General features: G+C 41.7%; 1 protein-coding gene across 10 annotated transcripts in view; it reads right to left on the bottom strand.

Annotated features, from left to right (window-relative positions):
* Positions 1-19,381, bottom strand: part of mical2b (microtubule associated monooxygenase, calponin and LIM domain containing 2b) — a 137,369-nt gene that overhangs the window by 93,397 nt on the left and 24,591 nt on the right. For all 10 annotated transcript variants that reach the window (XM_028585040.1, XM_028585038.1, XM_028585035.1 and 7 more), the window contains 7 exons: positions 9,133-9,234; positions 8,126-8,281; positions 7,858-7,958; positions 4,323-4,580; positions 4,104-4,219; positions 973-1,099; positions 476-566 (listed from right to left, as the gene is read on the bottom strand). In XM_028585040.1, the coding sequence (XP_028440841.1) occupies positions 476-566; positions 973-1,099; positions 4,104-4,219; positions 4,323-4,580; positions 7,858-7,958; positions 8,126-8,281; positions 9,133-9,234 (951 nt within the window). The remainder of the gene's footprint in view (positions 1-475; positions 567-972; positions 1,100-4,103; positions 4,220-4,322; positions 4,581-7,857; positions 7,959-8,125; positions 8,282-9,132; positions 9,235-19,381) is intronic.

A 19,381-nucleotide genomic window follows, 5' to 3' on the forward strand; every position in this document is an offset into this window, starting at 1 on the left:
CAAAGCTAATTATGACTATCAGCTCCATACAACTCTCTCAGTATTTCTCAGCATGGCTATGTTAAGAAGATTGTGGCGTCCGGTGACTTTCCCGCGCAGAAACTTGAGTGAAGATAATTACCTCTTCTGAAGAGTCCATCATGTTTTTTGAATCCTCCGTGTCCTCCTTGGTTACAAGCAACTGTGTGAAGGGGACGTGGGGGCGGTGCGCGGTCACGTAAGGCTGTTATCATGTGGACGTGCTGACAGTTTTCAGTTGTCATTACTTAGAATTCCTCATGGGGGCGGCAGAAACTACACACTATAGCTTTAAATCTAGGAACGGTGAGGAAAGCTCTAGTACCTACTAATCAATATTTTCAAATCTCAATATTTTCATGCACAATCACACTGAATGGGTCAGTCAGCCATCAGGACAAAATCATCACTTTGTGTTGGGGGGTTGGGGGAAATAGACAGTCATTCTACATCTCACCTCGTCTGGACAAGTTCACTGATCTACGTGTGGGTCCTCCTCTTTCCAGGTGACACGAGTCCTGTTGACCGTCAATGAACAGGTGACGCACCTGAAAGAAAAAAAAAACGTTTTCAAAACCTATGTGAGCTTGCTGGTAAAGAGAAAAGTGGCATTTCTTAGCCTTGGTTGAGATTATTTGAGATATTTGCTTCTTTAAAAACTTAACATCCCAGATAAAAAAAAAAAATGGTAATGATGATAAAATCGATCTTTATCACTCAAATGAGATTGAACCAATATCACGGTCACTTATCTTAAGACCCCTATCTAAAATGTATCTTAATTACTTTTTTTCCTTGATATCTGGTTTCATTCATGCGTACTGTAACTGCAAGGGCATCTTAATTTGTTTTTAATTCAAATTTTTGTCTTCTTTTCCTTTGAAAACAACTTGTAACTTTATTAAGAAAACTGCTATAGAAACAAAGTTTATTCTTGCTATATGTTGGACTGACCTGGTGTGGGCGTACACAGCAGGAGTTGAGGTTGGGGTAGCGGGTGGCAGGGTCAATGGCATACTGTTCAAAGTTTTTACTGATGTTCTCTGTGGTGGTCTGAGGCAGCAGCCGGTAGATACTCTCTCTGAGGAACAACAAGGCAGACCTAACTGAGATTCAAGATACTGCAGCTTCAAAGATCTTAGAACTAAACTACGAACATCTGTCTGAAGATAGTAACCACTGAGTAATGCTGAAAGCACATTTCATTTTAAAAACTATATATAAAAAGACCTTTAACATGAAATCTACATCACTTGTGCATTTACACCAGACATGTCTAGAGTAGTTTATTTGACTACTCCTACTTTACTTTGTTTCCGCGGGTGACAACAAGACTATTTGTATTCATTTGAAATACCCATAAAAAAATCATGGCTCCTTGGCTCCAAGGCTGGAATTTTTAATTGCTTTCAGTATTCATAAACCCTTCCCAGTAGAGTAAAAACTAAAGTTTAAGCTACGTTGGTAGTTTTAGTGTTTAGGTATGTTTTTAACCCTTGTGTTGTCCTTCGGGTCACCGGGACCGAAGGACAACACAATGGTTAACTATACGTTTATTTGATGTTTTGTATTGGCCTGGCGTTGAGCTTCGGGGTCCGGTTCATGTGAAATGACATCACGTAGTACGCAAGGGTCACCGAGGGGAGGGTTGGGAGGACCCTGAAGCTCAACGGCAGGCCAATACAAAACGTCAAATAAACTGGACGGGTCCCGGTGACCCAAAGTCACAAGGTAAAAGATAAAGTATCCATTGGAAGACATGAATGCGCATTGTCAATTTTCTACCAATCTGCCAATTAGATTAGAGATATTCTGCAAGAAACTTTTTGCTGGAGAGCAGTGCTAGGACTAGCTAACTCAAAGTTTTTAAAATAGATATGGTTCATCTTCTGGGGAGCATGATTATGGTCAGTTAATGGTGAGCCAATTTGCCTTTAACATTTTCATATTTCTTGTATACAAGTGCAAAGTTTGGACTGACAGTGGAGCGAGACGAAAGGCCATAGGGTCACTAAAGACCCATGCTCTGAGGAGCATGAACAAGAACATTGTATCTCATTTCTTGTGTACAAAGTCAACAATTAGAGGGCATGGATGAGCAAGAAGAAACCATGTATATGGTTCATAGACTGTGGAGCATAATTCTGCTCAGCAAATGGTGAAGGTAATCTGCCCATTCGATAATTGTATTTGAAAACTTTATATAATTTGAAACATATTTATTGTACACAAGTTGTAATTTTTACCTGAAAGTGGAACAATAATAAACTAGAACTGCAAGCAGTTATGAACGGGGTCCAACCCCCCCACGGCGCCAGTCCCCCCTGGCGTGAGTCGCCCCTCACAACTCTAAGAGCCCACGAAAGCGGAGTCCGCGAAAGGAGAACCCAAAGCATGATGGCGGTGAGGCAAAAGTCAGGAAATTTGACCAAGCGCGAGGTCCAAAGTCTGTAGTGAAATGCAATTGCAAATTTCCTCTTCATTGCGTAAAAGGCCAAAACACTTCTACCTCAATTATAGTGCCCCCTAAAGGGCGATCATCACCAAATCTGGTGGAGAGCCGCAGAGTGGCATGCCAAACAATAATCTCAAGTTTTGTGATGATAGCATTTACTGCAGCAGAGATATTTCCATTGCAAATTATTCCCATTTAAATGCATTGACTTATTTGCCAAAAGGCCATTATAGCGCCCCCTAACGGCATATTTTTACCAAATTTGGCAGGGAGGCTCGGAGTGGGATGTCGAACAACAATACCAAGTTTTGCTCTGATACCTATTAATTTGGCCGAGATATGCTAACGTTCGTGTTTTGTGGCTAGCTACGAAAATTAGTTTGCTTGTAAATTGCGAATGGTGTAACGTAGCAAAATTCTTTTGATAACCTTAGGTCAAGTCCGTATGGAGTTTGTTTTGAGCATTGCGCGATATTGCGAAAAAACTTCTTAGCACAAATGGGCGTGGCCTATATCATCAGACTCAGATGGATTCAAGGAACACGTGGATATAAGGGTTTCTAATCTGCGATGTAGACTGTGGGAGTTATAGGCAAAAACACGTTTTACGTCATTATAGCGCCACCTAGTGGTCCATGTGTGTAATTTTTGGTAGGTAAGGTCCATGAACCATTGTACATCTACACTGTAAATTTTAAGTTGCTCACATTAGTGCAAGTAGTGAATCCAAACCTGGGTCCCACAGGCCACGCCCACTTTGACAAATCAGTACCCCACTGTAGGTGTGGCCTCAGGAGTGGGCCGAGATGGTACACTCAAAATTTCGTAAAAATCGGATGAGCAGTTCATGAGATATAAACTTTTTGTACTTGTAGTGCCCCCTAGTGGCCAATTTATTTAAAATTGGTTGGGGAGCCTTAAAGATTATGACAAACAAGAATCTAAAGATTTGCGATGATACCATTTATTTTGGCCGACATATGGCAACATTTGATTCTTCGTAGCTAGCTAACAAATTTGTTTGTGCGTAATTTATGCAATTTTCATCCAACAAAAATTCTTTTGAGAACTTTTTTGTCAGGTCAGTCTGGAGATGCTATGTACAAAGTTTCGTGCAGATCAGTCGCACGGTCTAGGAGGAGTAAGACAAAGCACGTTTACGATAAATCGCGGAAATGGGCGTGGCCTATATCAGGAGATTCATCTGAATTCAGGGAACGTGAGGATATGTGTATTTTGTGTGATGTACGGTTTGGCAGTTATGAGGCCAAATGCGTTTTTTTTCTGCTATAGCACCACCTAGTGGTGTAAGTGGCTGAATTTTTTTCAGGACCAGTCCTGAAAACGGCACCCCCCCCACCATGTACGGTTTAGGCTGTAGCATCTGTTTTATTGGCGGAAAAATAAGAAACCTTAGAAAAGCAATAGGGTTCCACAGCCCTGCTCTCATCCTCTTGACAACATACACACTAGTGTCTGGCCAAGTTATCTCTTTCTTTGGACCAAAGTGTTGTACAGACAAACTGCCCTTGACGGTCTGGTCTGATGCTTGTTTTCATCTATATGAAATCCAGAGAAAATCTATCTTGCCTGTCTAAAATTACAGGAAGTGAAACATACACCCACATACCTTTCAGCCAGTATCTCCAGAGGACTCCTGCCCTGTGCCCAGCCCCTCACCATCCAAGCACTGTCAAAGGCTGCCAGAAAACCCCGAGCACAACCTGTACCCATGGGCCAGAAAGGCTGTAAAGGGAGAACATGATGTCAGTGTGTACACACACAAGCTGAGCCTCAGTCAGGGTGGGCTAGAGTATCAAACAACTATGCTGTCACTGCCACCTCGTACCTCAAGCAGACTATCTCCGACCAGTGCGACCAGTAACTGATGTCCATGTTTCTCCCTGATTAAGGCGGCATTCTCTGAGGCGTACATGCTGGTGAAGTCAAACATGGTAACATCAGGCTGCCCGTAGTGGTTGATGGCGTAGTCCAGGGACGGCAGCTGGTAGTTTGTGCCGAAGTCAGCTGCTTCACGGGCGTATGAGAGCAATGCTTCCTGGTTGACGTTGTCAGCACTCAGCAGTCGTTCCGTTTCCATGTAGTCCTGTATTGAGACAAGGGGAGGAAGGTTTAAGGCAGAGAATATTGACATTTTCTTATCAACCTCAAAGCAAGCAGCTGTTTCCACTTAAAAGGGAAGAAAAACGGCAGACAGAAAAAGTAAGCGGCTGTTGCTCATTGAAGGCCGGAGTGTGAACTCTACAGTAGTGATTGATCAGTCTAAACATGTTGCCTCACCTGATTTCGATTTTGGCTCCAAACGATTACAAAAACAATATAATCGAGAAAAACAATTATGTTGCACGTTACGTTTTGCAAGTAAACTCTTGTTATGTCTTGTTTTTAATGACACGCGCACTTTCGCCCCTATCAAAGGATACACCTACTCAGCCAGCGAGGTCCTGTTTGTGGTATCTGGTGGCATTTAAAAATCAGAGTGAGTAAAGATGGCGGAGTGATAGAAGCAGCGCTTGGTGAGCACGAAGGGGAGAGCAAATTCTGTTGCCTGGGAACAGTTCGGATTTGAGGAATCTGACGTGGAGCAGAAACACATTATCCGATTTGCTACACTGCGGTGTCCGAACCACTTGGTAATACCACAAATATTTTTAACCACCTGAAACATAAGCACAAAATCACGTATGATCAACTACCGTTAATAAGGAAGAAACACAATTTGTAGGTATATTAAAACCATGTCACATGATGTGAGGGTGCACCTCATTCAGTTCAAGATTATACATAGCTTCTATTGGACTCCACCAAGATTTTTTAGACTTGGTTTAAAAGACATCAAATTGTCAGAATTGTAAGACAGAAGATGGACAATTACTTCATGTCCTATGGTCCTGTGGTACAGTCCAGGACTTTTGGACTGGGATACATGATAACCTATGTTGGATTGCAGCCCAAGATTATTTGTTCTGGGAGATGAGTCAATCCTAAACTGAATAGCTAAACACATAAGAAGTTGGGTCCTAAGAAGTTTAATGATATCTGGACAGATGTGTTAAAATTAAATAAAAAATTGTTAACAAAAAAAAGAAACAGAAGACAACCTTAAGGACTATCGTGTTAAACAATCGTGATTTCAATATTGACCAAGATAATTAGTGATTTAGATTTGTTCCATAATCGAGGAGCACTACCATCTCCCTTTGAGTCACTCGGGAAATAACCATGTCATGTTGTTTTGACTGTTTAAACGTTTTTAAACGTTTAAACGTTTTTATCAAAATAAAAAAGACATTATTTCTCAAGAAATAAAAAAAGAAATTTAGACTGGTGTGTTTACTAAAAGATGATAATGACAAGTTTAAAACCAAGTTAGTCAGTTTGTTGAATAAGTGAGCTATTATCAGTGATGAGGACTTTGGCCACATATGTGCATGCTGCCATATAGCTGACAGAGTGAGATATGACACTTCACTAATGGGCAATGTAAGATGAGATAGAGATCCACCGAGGGCACAGCGAGGTGTGTGTGTGTGTGTGTGTGTGTGTGTGTGTGTGTGTGTGTGTGTGTGTGTTTACCGACTGACTGCATCCTGATACCATAATGATAACCTCATTTGTATTATCTAATCTCTGCAGAGGATATCGAACCTCTGACTCATAATGTCTTTTTGAGTGGGAGTGAGAGTGTGTGTGAGGTACATAGAAGAAATGTGAGAGAGAGAAAGCATCTAATTAGAGCCCAATTTCATTATCATCCCCTATGGAGGTTCATCACTCACTGCCAAAGCTAGCTTCTCACCGCCCTGGCAAACACACACATTCCTGTCTACAAGTATTTGTTTCAGTATTACTTTCGTCAACACAAACTATAAGGAAAAATATTATTCAACAGCTAGTCAAAACAATTATTACAATTTTAGTCAAAGTCGCTAATAATTCTAAGAATGTGCTCTCATGTGGCTCTCTGGACTGAGTGTGTTCATTTAGTGGGGGAGAGCAGCAGCACGTTCAGTCAACCAATCAGCAACGAGACAGAGACATAAATTTGTGTGGACCTAAAGACCAATCACTAAACCCCTACTGTTTGTCCTTCTCCTTTGGTTTTGTTCTAATGATTTAACCTGACTATTTAAGAGGGGATTTTTTTTCATTAACATACAAAGAGTTTACAAGAGTGAATTTATTCAATGACACTTCAGTTTCATAATCTACACAACCGCCTAGATAAAAAGTTTAGGTAGATTCAGAAGCATATTGATGAGATGAGCAGCTTGAAAAATAAAAATAGCTAATGATAAAGCTAGCTAGCGTCCGTTATATTCAGCGTGACATCCTTTATTAGGTTTCTTTTTTTTAAGACCTTGATGATGCTTCAATTTGAAGATTGGGATTTTTTTGTCAAAGGGCGTCTTTGTGGCAGCACAGCAAACTTCGAGGTTACATCATGAAACAGGTAGTTGTTTGTAACTCCAGTCCACTTTTGTATGAAAACATACAACCGATTAAGACACAGACATTAAAAGAGTAGCTTCTTATTGTATAAGTGGTGCAGGGGTGTAAAAGATTAATTGAAAGCGGTTTGGAGGGCGCGCTTACTCAAGCAGTCAGCAGCTGGCACATGCCCGCGGTGATGAGAAGCTGAGCGTGCAGAGCAAAAGTCTGCTGTGTGCAATCTCGACTTCTTTTACAATCCTCTTGTCATAATGTTTTCCTGCCACAATCGGAAACATTGCCCTGGCTGGACCCGCCATATAACGGCGTGGCTTGCTGGTCTGGTGGGTGAGACTTGGCGACTGCCAGGGTAACCGGATTATGCTCCGGCCGTGGGCTGTGTGCTGGTGTCCTCCTGCGTCGGGCGGCCGCATAGTAGTCTAGTAAAGCGATCAGGGTTTCATTTATCCAATACAATAATCCATGTTAACAAGGACATTTTTAAGCTCCTATCTATAGCTGAGAGACACAGTTATGCAGGTGGTTAGGGGTGCGTACCTACTCACCGCAGGAGGTGGTGGTACTCAGTAAGAAGTAACGGTACTCATGCGGACAAAAATCTGTGCCAATTCTGGCCCATATGCAGCACTGGCCAGGACACAGGCGACTTGAAGAGATGTGAGGCAATGCCAGAGTCGGGCTTCAATTCAATTTTCATCGCCACTAGTTCTTTGCCCTCTCCTTGGGGTGTCAGCCCCTTTATAGGTTATGACATAACTGCTGGTACACACCATGAAAACAGGCAGGCCAACACATTAACATTTAAGTTAAGCTACAATTAAGGTCTGTCTACCAGAGACAACTGCATTCTATTCTATAAAGTTTTTTGTGTCAAAATATTGCTGTATTTACACATGCACGTGTAAACTCACATTCATGATGACCCCTTTGTCCAGCAAACTCTGCTTCTTTGCCGTCATGACAAAGTAGTGGGTGTTGTCTTTGTAGTAAACTATGTTCTCCAAGTCAATTCCTGAAAACATGAGCAGTTTTACTTAACAAAGGGTACTTAAAATGCTTCAAGAAAAATCAATTAGAGTGCGAAAAGCAAACACACAGCCCTGAATTGTATACAACTCAAACAGAGAAAATTAGGCTTTGTAGTATGGGTTTCTGGTACCACAATTTTTCCTAATTGACCTGTCTCTTCCTTAAGTTCCAGAAAGAACTTCTGGTTAAAGATGGAGGCCACGCCACTGATCTCCTCCACTTTGGCCTCTGCTGTGGTGTTCCTGTTGACAAAGTTAGCTGTGATGGCGATGGCCAACTTCCCTCGAAACTCTTTGCGACCAAAACCTGCCAAGAAGAGAAATGCAGAAGCAGAATGCAGAGGGAAACCTTTGGTAAAACATATTTCAATAAAGGCGGATTTATATCTAAATACAGTAGAGGTCCTCCTAGAAAGAACAAAAGTAACTATTTAAAGAGTAGCTGACCCTTCTAGCTACAGTAGGTCTACACATAAGGGAGTTTTCCAGCTGTCACATAGACACAAATGCTTATGAAGCAAACCATTTATGAGGAATGTTTGCTTTCTGTAAGCAGTCATTTTGTGTCAGCAAACATAACACATTTACCACACACACAAACAGTTACACAGATGAACACAAATCACACAAAACATAAATTACTCCCTGACAGAGCTCAACTCCTTGGCAGTTCATAAACCAGCACACTCACTCATACACACCGTTGACCCCATACAAACTATTAATGTTCCAGTTAAAACTATGTCAACAGGAAATGCTTTACCCAGTTACTAAAAGCCGCTTTGCAACACCTCACCTCTTTTCCAGTAAAAAAAAAATAACAAATAGCGCTTTGACTGGAGTCCTGCAAATGTGGGTTAAGAACAAATCTTTTCTGAGGACTTATGGATTTATTTTTGTAAGATTATTTTTTGGGGCTATTCCCTTTATTAGATAGTGACAGTAGATGGACAGGAAAGGGGGAAAGAGATGGCGGCAGCAAAGGGCAGTAGGTCGGAATCGAACCTGCGCCACTGCAAAGGACTCAGCCTACATGGGTCGCACGCTCTTACTGGGTGAGCTAGAGTCCGCCCCTCTGAGGACTTATTTTGAACCATATCAACCACTATAGTTTACCCAACAGTACCACTCCTGTTTGTGGTTTTCCTTCTTTCTCACCGTCTAATGTGTTTTTGCGTCCGTCGGCTCCAATCACCACATCATAATCAACGTTTGAGACAGGATGGCTGGAGGGCCGGATTTCTGCTCGCCACCCAGGACCTGAGGAAGAACACAACAAACCAGCTGGGTCCACTTCAATTTGATTATTTTTATACCATAACATACATGTAAGGAGGGGCAGATGACAGGAGGCTGGGGTGATGAGAAGCTAAGGTCTTTGGAGGAGGACATTAACAATACATATACGATAGGCACTTTATAGTGGTTCTTGTGGCCCCTGATACATATTGTTTTTTGACCACATGAGGTTTACAGTATGTTGCTCAGTCCTCTAACCACTGCAGCACTGCTCTACTAAATTAACTAACTCAACTTTTTTGATTATCCATTAGCAAAAGTTGTGACTAGTGAAATAGCCAAGCTACAGTCAATACAGACCACAATTTTTGAATTGATAAATGGTAAATGGACTTTCCAGTCTTCCGACCACATAAAGCAACGCTACCATGCCACATTTTTTTTGTTTTTCCTTGTTTCATATAACAAATGTTATTACGGTATATATTTTGTCTTAAAACTAACCACGTATGGGTCACCCCTACTCGTATGTCGTACCGTATTAGTTTAGTGAAACATATGTATGTTGAGCCTCTGTTTTAACATTTATTAATAATTTTTTTCAATTTGGTTTTGTTTTTTTCATCCTGTTTTATCCTGTTTTAGATAGCAGATGTTAATAGTGTTTATCTTATGTCCTGTTATTGTAATTTATATCTGCCAAATGGAACTACAGATGGAAATTAGCCTTTGGGCTATAATCTGGCACTTTTACGTGTACTGCTGTACATGTTCATTAAATGTGCATTGTCCTTAAATAAATAAATAAAAAATAAACACCTACGGCAGTCGCTATGACAACCAGCCACGGTGAGGTGGTACTAAAAACTGCAATGGAAAGCGGACGCACAGTGCGTCGAGTTGAGTCCAGGCGAGTAGAGTCGAGGCAAGTCAAGCAGGTACCATGTAATGGAAAAACGCCAATGTACACCGCATAGAACGAATAAGCATCAATCTAGCTGAGATATGAAATATATTTGGTGAAAAGAATGGGGCTGAACAAGAAGAAAGAGAGAAGGAGAGAAGAAAGGAGAGCAGGAGAGAGTAGAGGAGAGAAGAAAGAAAAGTGAGGAGAGAAAGAGAGAAGGAGAGAGAGAGACGAAAGAGAGGAGAGGAAAACGAGAGGAAAGAGAAAAATTTAGAAAAAGAGCAACTTTGACTAAAATTGACTAAAAAGGCTGAAAGTTTAAATACTTTGTATTATTATCAGCCATATCCATTGTGTAGAACAAACAAGCATGACCCTAAAGAGCTGAGAGGTGGATATATTGCCTGAAAAGAAATGGGCTATATGGATGAAATCACAAATGACCCTGGAGGGAGAGAGGAGGAAGGGAGAGAGGGAGTGAGAGAGAGGAAGGGAGGGAGAGAGAGAGAGATTGAGAAGGAGGGAGGGAGAGAGACAGAGAGGAAGAGAAGGAGGTAGAGAGTGAGCGAGGGAGACAGAAAAGAGAAGGGAGGGAGGGATAAAGAAAGAGAGGGAGGGAGACAGGAGGGAGAGATACAGACAGAGGGAGGGAGACAGAAGTAGGGCGGGAGACAGCGAGAGACGGAGAATGAGGGAGGGAGGGAGACAGACAGATAAGGAGGGAGACAGACAGACAGACAGAAGTGGAATGCAAAGGATAGGTTAGTTAGGTTAGGTTACTTTATTGGTACCCATAGGTAAACTAGTTTTACAGTCCAAGAGGCAGGACATCCCCAAAACTCCGCAGACCACAACACAACATACAACACACAAAACACCAAAACATATAAAACAGGTAATGAAACTTGAAAGAAGAAAAAAGAGGAATAAAAAACAGTACATGACATGACCAAAGTGCTTGTGCGTTTTTTGTTTAACAGAGTGATTGCTGCTGGGACAAAACTGTTTTTAAATCTTGTAGTTCTGCAACCAAGAACTTTTAGCCTCCGTCCAGAGGAAAGATACTGGAATTCCCTATTCAGAGGATGTATACTATCTTCTTTGATAGCCATAGCTAGCCACTGTAGTGGTTTAGCATACAGGGATGTGGGGTGCAGCTGGGACTCCCCAATCAGCTTACTTGCCCATTTTACAATTTGGTTTAGGCGATTTTTGTGCTTGACTGAGACACAACCAAACCACGCCACTAGGGAGAAAGACATAATAGTTTTGATAAAAGCATAATAGAATAATGTCATCATGGTCTTGTCTATATGAAAATGGTACAATTTTCTCAAACAGTATAGACGCTGTTGTCTTTTTTTACAGACAGCTTCACAATTCTCCTGTAAATTTAATTTGTCGTCAATAATTGTCCCTAGGTATCTATAGGATTGTACTTGATCCACTAGTTGACCATTTATAGTTATATCCTCATATCCTGGAGTTTTTCCAAAATCAATGTACATATCCTTTGTTTTGGATATGTTCAATTGAAGGTGTGACTCCTCGCACCACTGGACAAAGTCTTCAATTATTGGACCATGGCCTCTATCATTTTTATGGAGCAGACTCACTATGACGGAGTCGTCTGCATATTTAATAATGGTCCTATTTACATATTTGCTCTGACACATGTTTGTATATAAAATGAACAGAAGGGGAGAAAGTACGCACCCCTGAGGTGAACCTGTAGAAGAGCAAAGCTGACCAGACAGAGCTCCGTTCACCTTTACTCTCGGTGTCCTGTTTGTTAAAAACTCCAGGATCCAACCAACAAGATTAGGACAAAAATCAAATTGCTCAACAAGACTGTTGGCTAAAATATACGGTTGAATTGTATTAAAAGCAGATGAGAAATCAATAAAAAGTATTTGTGCATGGGTCCCACTTCCCTCAAGATGTTTGAGGAGCATATGAAGCAGAGTGATAGTGGCATCTTCTACACCCCTGCGTGGCCTGTAGGCAAATTGCATGGGATCCAATGCATGTTCAGTTATCCTTAAAATATGTGACCTTATCAATTTTTCATTAAAATTGAAGTGAGAGCGATCCTTCCAAATTTTTGGTACATGTTGCGTCTGCAGGGATTTATTAAAAATATATTGGAATATGTGACTCAACTCTCTTGTACATGTTTTGATCACACGTCCACATATATTATCAGGTCCATGACTTTTGTTAATCTTTGTCCTACTAAAGACATTTTCAACCTCTTTAGATGTGATGTTGAAATGTTGATTATTTTTAAGTTTGTGTTTGAGTCCTTGGACCTCCTGACTAAAATCAGACGTCGAAACGTGTATAAAAAGAGTTAAAAGCATTGGCAAGCTCTGCATCAGATCCAAAACCCTCTGGAAAGACATGGCTACTGCTACTGTGCTTCTGGGTACCTGCTATCATTTTCATACAGGACCAGGCAGAGCCAAGGTTGTTTTCAGCCAGACTTTTTTCAAGCTTAGACTTCTATCTTTGTTTTGCTTTATATATTTCACCTTTAAGCTCTTTGGTGGCTACATGTAGGTCAGAGGCAGTTCCCTGCTTATGAGCATGCCTTTTTTTCCGTATACTATCTTTTATAGACCTATTCACCCATGGTTTATTATTAGGGTATATTTTTACTTGTTTGCATGGTATAATCATATCTCTACAAAAGGCCACATATGAGCAGACAGGATCAGTCATCTCATCCAAGTCATTGCAGGATTCTTTAAAAATATCCCAGTCTGTGCAATCATAACACTCCTGTAGGCACATAACTGCTTCCTCAGTCCATTCTTGTACTGCCTTGGTTTGCACTTTTTCCCTTCTCATGACAGTACGATAAGTTGGGAGGAGTTGTATACAGTTATGGTCTGCGGAGCCCAGTGGGGGGAGTGGCGCCGATTTATAAGCATCCTTTATTGTGCCATAGCAGAGATCCAATGTCTTTCACCGCCTGGTAGGACAGGTGACATACTGGTAAAAGTCTCTCAACGTCTTTTTCAGAGTAACATGGTTAAAATTGCCTAGAATAAAATTTGGTGCGTCTGGGGAGAGCGACTGTTTGTGGAAACTCCCGTGGTAAATAAAATGGTCGTAATGACACAGACAGGAGTTTGATGTTGAGCAGGCATATTTTTTCTCCAACAGTCACAGAGGTACAATACCGTCTATTAAAGTACACACATACCCCGCCACCCAGTGTCTTTCCTGTTGCACTGGCCTACCGGTCCATCCGAACAGGTAATCCAAAACCGTCAATCCACAGGTCTCGGTCTTGATCCCGATTGGACAACCAGGTCTCCGTGAAGGACAGGGCACAGCATTCCCTGAAATCTTTCTGTAGCTGGACATTTCCCTGCAGTTCATCCACCTTATTCCTAAGCGATTGCACATTCCCCATAATCATCGTAGGCAGGGGGATCCGTCTCAATCCCTGCTTTCTCAGGCGTAGTCTGACGCCTCCGCGTTTTCCCCGCTTCCTCTTTTTTCTTTGCCATGTCGAGGATCCGGGCCTGTGATCCTTTCGTATACAGTCTGGCAAGCGTAAGGTTATATCTGATACACTGGACAGGTTCCCAGAGCTAAGATGAAGCAATTGGTCTCTGCTGTACTGTGTTCTTACTTGGGTAGCCGCCTGCTTTGAATCCTGAGCAAGCAGCAGACATGATAGGATCCATGCCACAACCAGGTATAAAAGTTACATTTTTAGGTTAACACCTTCAATTGGAGACTAACTGCTCAGTAGGAAGTCTCAGGCAAACTTTTAGACAAAACTTGACACACTTAATGATGCTTACAAGTCAAACAACTCGGACGCCAACTCTCTCGCTGCCGGTCACACGCGTACGCATGCGCCCTCTCCCGCGCAATGAGGATATAGACTAATGTTCATAGTTGTCTAGTTAGTTGAATCCTACAGCAAGCCTGGAGTAATCAAGTGGACTGTCTGTGAAAGGGTTGTCATGGCTACTAAGTGCCTGTGACCGTGTTTATAAACATCTTTTGACGTCTGTGATGAGATCTCTTTCATCTGTTAGCGATTGCAACTGGTCTTAATATGTCTCCTGTAGCACACTGCAGCAAGAGACTGAGAGCAAGCTCTCAAATAAAGGCTCAGACTGCCAAAACGATAACTGCTATCAGTCAAATTACGTCATCCTGAGCACCACAAGGCCTTTGTGAACGTATCGGTATAAAATTTATATGGATAAACGTAAAAATGTGGGCATATCAGCGATTTAAAAAAGTGCTTCGTTCTGTGTTTCGCTGGGAAATGTGCAGGACTTTTAATATGGCTGCTAATGGAGGAAAATTTGGACCTGTTGTCATTGGCATGAGAGCAATTTATAGAGAAGGAACTAAGATAATTTTTTTAAGGCTCTGTGCTCTGGCTATGACATCATGCACTCTAAGCAGCCCAATACACACTCTGTTTAATCGATAAATATTTCCTGAATGATCACTAAACTTAAAACAGCTTTTTCACAAAAACTGTAAAAGATAAACTGAAAAGTAAAAACCAGATAGCTGAATATCTTGTGAACATTTTAAAGTTTGTTTGGCGTCTGTAGGTGAAAGTATGAAGGAGCTGAAAATTTTGGGAGCGGAAGAAGATTTTAAGGCTTTGAAGCATGTTCTCATTCACTTCAATGTTTAAAAAAAAAAAAGTGTTAAAAAGCTTAATATTTTAAAAAGTATAAATAGTAGAAAAAAGAAAGAAGAACTCCCGTCATTAGCTGAAAGAGCTGAACATTTTAAGAGTTGAATGGTTTTAATAGCTAAAAGTATGCAGAAGTTACGCTGAGCCAAAAAACGTACGGAATAAAAGAAATGTCCGAAAGGAATAACAATAGTAGGAATGCTGTAGAACAGCATTCCCACAATAATACTTGAAATGTTTAAATTTTGTTTACATTTCTCATGGGGGAATTTGTTAAGCATCATTCAATCAAAATGTGACTGTGAACTAAAATAAGTCAGCAAATTCTAGTTTCTGTATTTATTACAAAAGCATTTATCAGTAATACAGTTAAAATGGGGGAAATGTAAAAAATTGCATTACAGGTCGATTTAAGGTGTGCGCCCCTAGATTTTCTGCCTGTGCTATAGTAAAAAAGGTTATTCTGGAGCCCTGCAGTGGTAATGAGGCATAAGAAGACGAATTGTTGTAAATGTGTTGTGCAAACTCAAATTAAAAACTATCAGCAGACTGTCTATAGACGTGTTATTTCCCACACTTCCATAAATGCTGCCACAGCAAACACCTCCTCTCTAGTACTCCTTTCACACTAATGGCAGGGTTATACCCAGGTTGACTGTGTGTTTGAATGGGGTAACCCTCCTCCTTTGCCAGCTGGGTTGGATCAGGCTAGGACTAGGATCGATTTCAATGCCAATTGCGCACGACCTGGGTGGCTAACAGCCAGGGTGGGACAAAGTATGTGATTCATGGAAAATGAGAGTGGGGCAGTCCGCCACCCACTTTGATAAAACACTGCGCTTTATGCTGGGTTTACACCGGCAGCTTCAACAACAGTTGAATATTGCATATTGCAGAGCGGAATCACAGTTTTACAGACAAAACTGCCTTAAAATGTAAATGTATGAAAATAAGTAAATGTTTAATTCTCTCAGCACCGCCACTCACTGTGAAGCGGAGCGTGATCCCCTGCAATTTCCTCTGCCAGTGCCTCTGCAGCACTGTGTTAGATCCATAACTCCTGCTCCATTGTCCGATATACTCGTTCTAAACACTTTTCTCTGTGCCAGTAGGCTATTCTGTTGTACAGTCTGGAACACTGCATTTACGACCGTGGTTCAAGGTTTTCAATATCCTTAAAAAACTTCCAAACTTTGTTCTTTCTAAAGTCCTAAAGCGCAGCTCGTGTGTGAGATCCTGACAGAGCTCCGTCTCAGCGGGTCTGTGAAGGAGGAGAGGCTGACAGAGAAGGCAGCAAACCCGGCCGGCAGCCACCACCTGTCCCGGCAGATTGTGGAGCTCGTGAAGTCTGATACTGTCCTACCAAATTTGCAATTAGCCATAAATTTTTGTGAAACGGCCCATATTTGAGCTTTACATTAGTTGATTTCTCGCATAAAAAGTCTCAAGTGAATTTAGTGGTAAAATAGCAGATGAACAATGTATACATTTCAGAGATCTGCGTGACCTAGATTCAGAAGACTAGCTGACCTCAGCTCAGTTGTGTAGCCTATCTAAATGTTGGGGCGTGACAAAGACTAGAGCCAGATGAGGAGTTGAGAAGTTGACGTCAACTTTTAGCTTTGTTGAGATTCGCCCGTTTTCAGCAGCAGTTTCAAATTGTGAGATTTGCAGAGGAAAGAGTTGTCAATGGGATTTTGAGGTTCTATGTATGTCCTATTTACCCTCCAAACTGTCGTTTTTCACTTATGACAGGGTAAAATCGGGTTTGCATTCTATCACCCATTTAAGTTCTCCCCAATTTCGGGTCACATTACTGCTGAAACGTGTCCAATTGGGTAGTATTTGGTTTAGTAGCCTTTATCTGCGATTTTTGACTGTAGAAAGTGCTGTTTCGTTTCATTACAATCTAATGTTTGCCTTCTGTTAAATATTAAGTAGCTGCATACTGAAACGTATTGTAAGCATATTCATTTAAAACAAATAAAACTCCCTCTGACGGTGGTGACTTTAAAACTGACGGTGGTGACACTAATCTGGTGACAGTGGCCTCATAACAACATACAATTCCAAAATGTATACCACACAAGATGGCTTCTTGCTTAAAGGGGTGATAGTATGCAAAACTGATTTTACTCTGTCACAGTTGAATAACGACAGTTCGGTGGGTAAATAGGACATACATAGAAGCTCAAAATCCCATTGACATCCCTTTACTATGAAGAGCTCATATTTTGAAACTGCCGCTGAAAACGGGCGAATCTCAACAAAGCTGGAAGTTGACGTCAACCTCCCAAAAACCGGAACCTTTGTCAGCCCATGGGTGTATTAAGAGAACGGTCACGCCCCAACATTTACATAGGCTACACAACTGACCTGAGATCAGGTAGTCTTCTGAATCTAGCTAGGTCACGCAGATCTCTGCTATTCCATTACAAAATTCACTTCTGAAACTTTTTTATGCAAGAAATCAACTATGTAAAGCTCAAATATGGGCCGCTTTACAAAAATGGATGGCTAATTGCAAATTTTGTCCGACTGTGTGTCGGAGTTCAGCGCCGGTGCTGCCTGTGTTGCTGCCTCGCCGCCCGGCCTGCCTTCCTTCACAGACCCCGGCCTGCTATGAGGTACTTGGAGCTCCGTCACGACTGGCAGCCCATAGTACTCCATACCTGCGCAAAGTCACCATCTCTTGGGCTAATGGACAACTAAATGCCCCTGCCCTGACAGAGCTCCAGGGCCTGCATCTCCCCTCTTCCTGCTAGCTAAATGCCCGGTGTATGTGAGTGAGAGCGCGGTCAGCGAGCTTGTTACGCCAGCAATCTCTTACCACAGGTTTCAGTTAATCTTTTAATGTGTGTAATTATAATGTGTTGAGTTATTTAAACAAACGATTGGGGAAATAAACGCCGCTTATCCGCAAGTCTCATTGATAGAGCCTGCTGCTGGATGTAGCTCTATCAATGAGAGCTAGCTAGCCTCCTCTTAGAATTCCTCTGAAATTCACAAATATTCATTAACTTGAAATCGGACACCGTTGTTAGCTTTATAAAACATTTAGTTAGATGTTGTATATGTGGTGTGACGAAATTCAAACTGTAAATATACTCTAATTACGACCAAAAATGAAGCTAACTAGCCGCAATCTGTACACATAGGATTGAAGGGACAGTCGCAGCTAACGAAACCCGTACAGTTCACAAATATTCATCAACTTGAAATCGGACACCGTTGTTAGCTTTATAAGACATTTAGGTATGTTGTATAGCTAAGTGGCGTAACATGTGTATAACATGTGGTAAGAGATTGCTGGTGTAACAAGCTCGCTGACCGCGCTCTCACTATCACACAACAGGCATTTAACTAGCAGCAAGAGAGGAGTTGCAGGCCCTAGAGCTCTGTCAGGGCAACGGCGTTTGGTAGCTAGTCCATTAGCCCAAACGGTGACTTTGCGCGGGTATGAGGTGCTGTGGGCTGCAAGCCAGGGTCTGTGGAGAAAGGCAGGCCGGGCGGCGAGGCAGCAACACAGGCAGCACCGGCCTCTGAACTCCGACACACTGTTTAACCAAATTTGCAATTAGCCATCCATTTTCGTAAAACGGCCCATATTTGAGCTTTATATACCGTATTTTCCGGACTATAAGACGCACTTTTTTTCCTACTTTGGCTGGTCCTGCGACTTATAGTCAGGTGCGACTTATATATCAAAATATATATAATTTAACATGTTTTTACATGTTAATTCATACTAAAAACATTACCGTCTACAGCCGCGAGAGGGCGCTCTAGGCTTGTGACAACTAGAACGCTCCTCCTAAAGACAACTGAGAAAGAAAAGAGATAAACTGCAGGTAGTAAAATATGCAGCCAAAAACGGTAATCGAGCAGCAGAAAGAGAGTTTGAAATGAGGGAGAAACTTATGAGGGAGACTGGCGAAAAGGTGACTCTTACTGCAATGAAGAAAACAAAGAAAGCTAATCGGCTAATCGTGGGCTGAAAGCAAGACGGCCAGAGCTGGAGGAACGAGTCGGGAGGGGCTCGTTCACGGTGCAGTTACGTCTCCACGCCTTTTAATACATCCATGGTCCACGCCCTGGTAGCTAGTTGTTCTGGGTGCTATTGTATAGTTCAATAACTGTTAATGTGTTACGTTAACATACCGGACACCTACCGTAATCATCGTATTGTTCTGTGTGCTATTGTGTAGTTGAATAACTCTTGTATTTATATTCTAAATAAATGCGACTTATAGTCCGGTGCGACTTATGTGTTTTTTTCCTCTTAATGACGCATTTTTTGACTGATGCGACTTATACTCGATAGCGACTTATAGTCCAATAAATACGGTAGTTGATTTCTCACATAAAAAAGTCTCAGAAGTGAATTTGGTAATGAAACATTGCAATTTCTGGAATATGAGATTCTGTTGCGTCTCTAATGTGTGTGTGTATTGGGGATTCGCTCAACCAATCAGCACACGTCTCTAATGCGTGTGTATGGCAATTCGCTCAACCAATCAGCGCGCGTCTCTACTTGTGTGTACGGGGATAAGGCTCAACCAAGCAGCGCGCAGCTC

The sequence above is a fragment of the Perca flavescens genome, chromosome 8 (assembly GCF_004354835.1).
Source record: "Perca flavescens isolate YP-PL-M2 chromosome 8, PFLA_1.0, whole genome shotgun sequence".
Classification (NCBI taxonomy): Eukaryota; Metazoa; Chordata; class Actinopteri; order Perciformes; family Percidae; genus Perca; species Perca flavescens.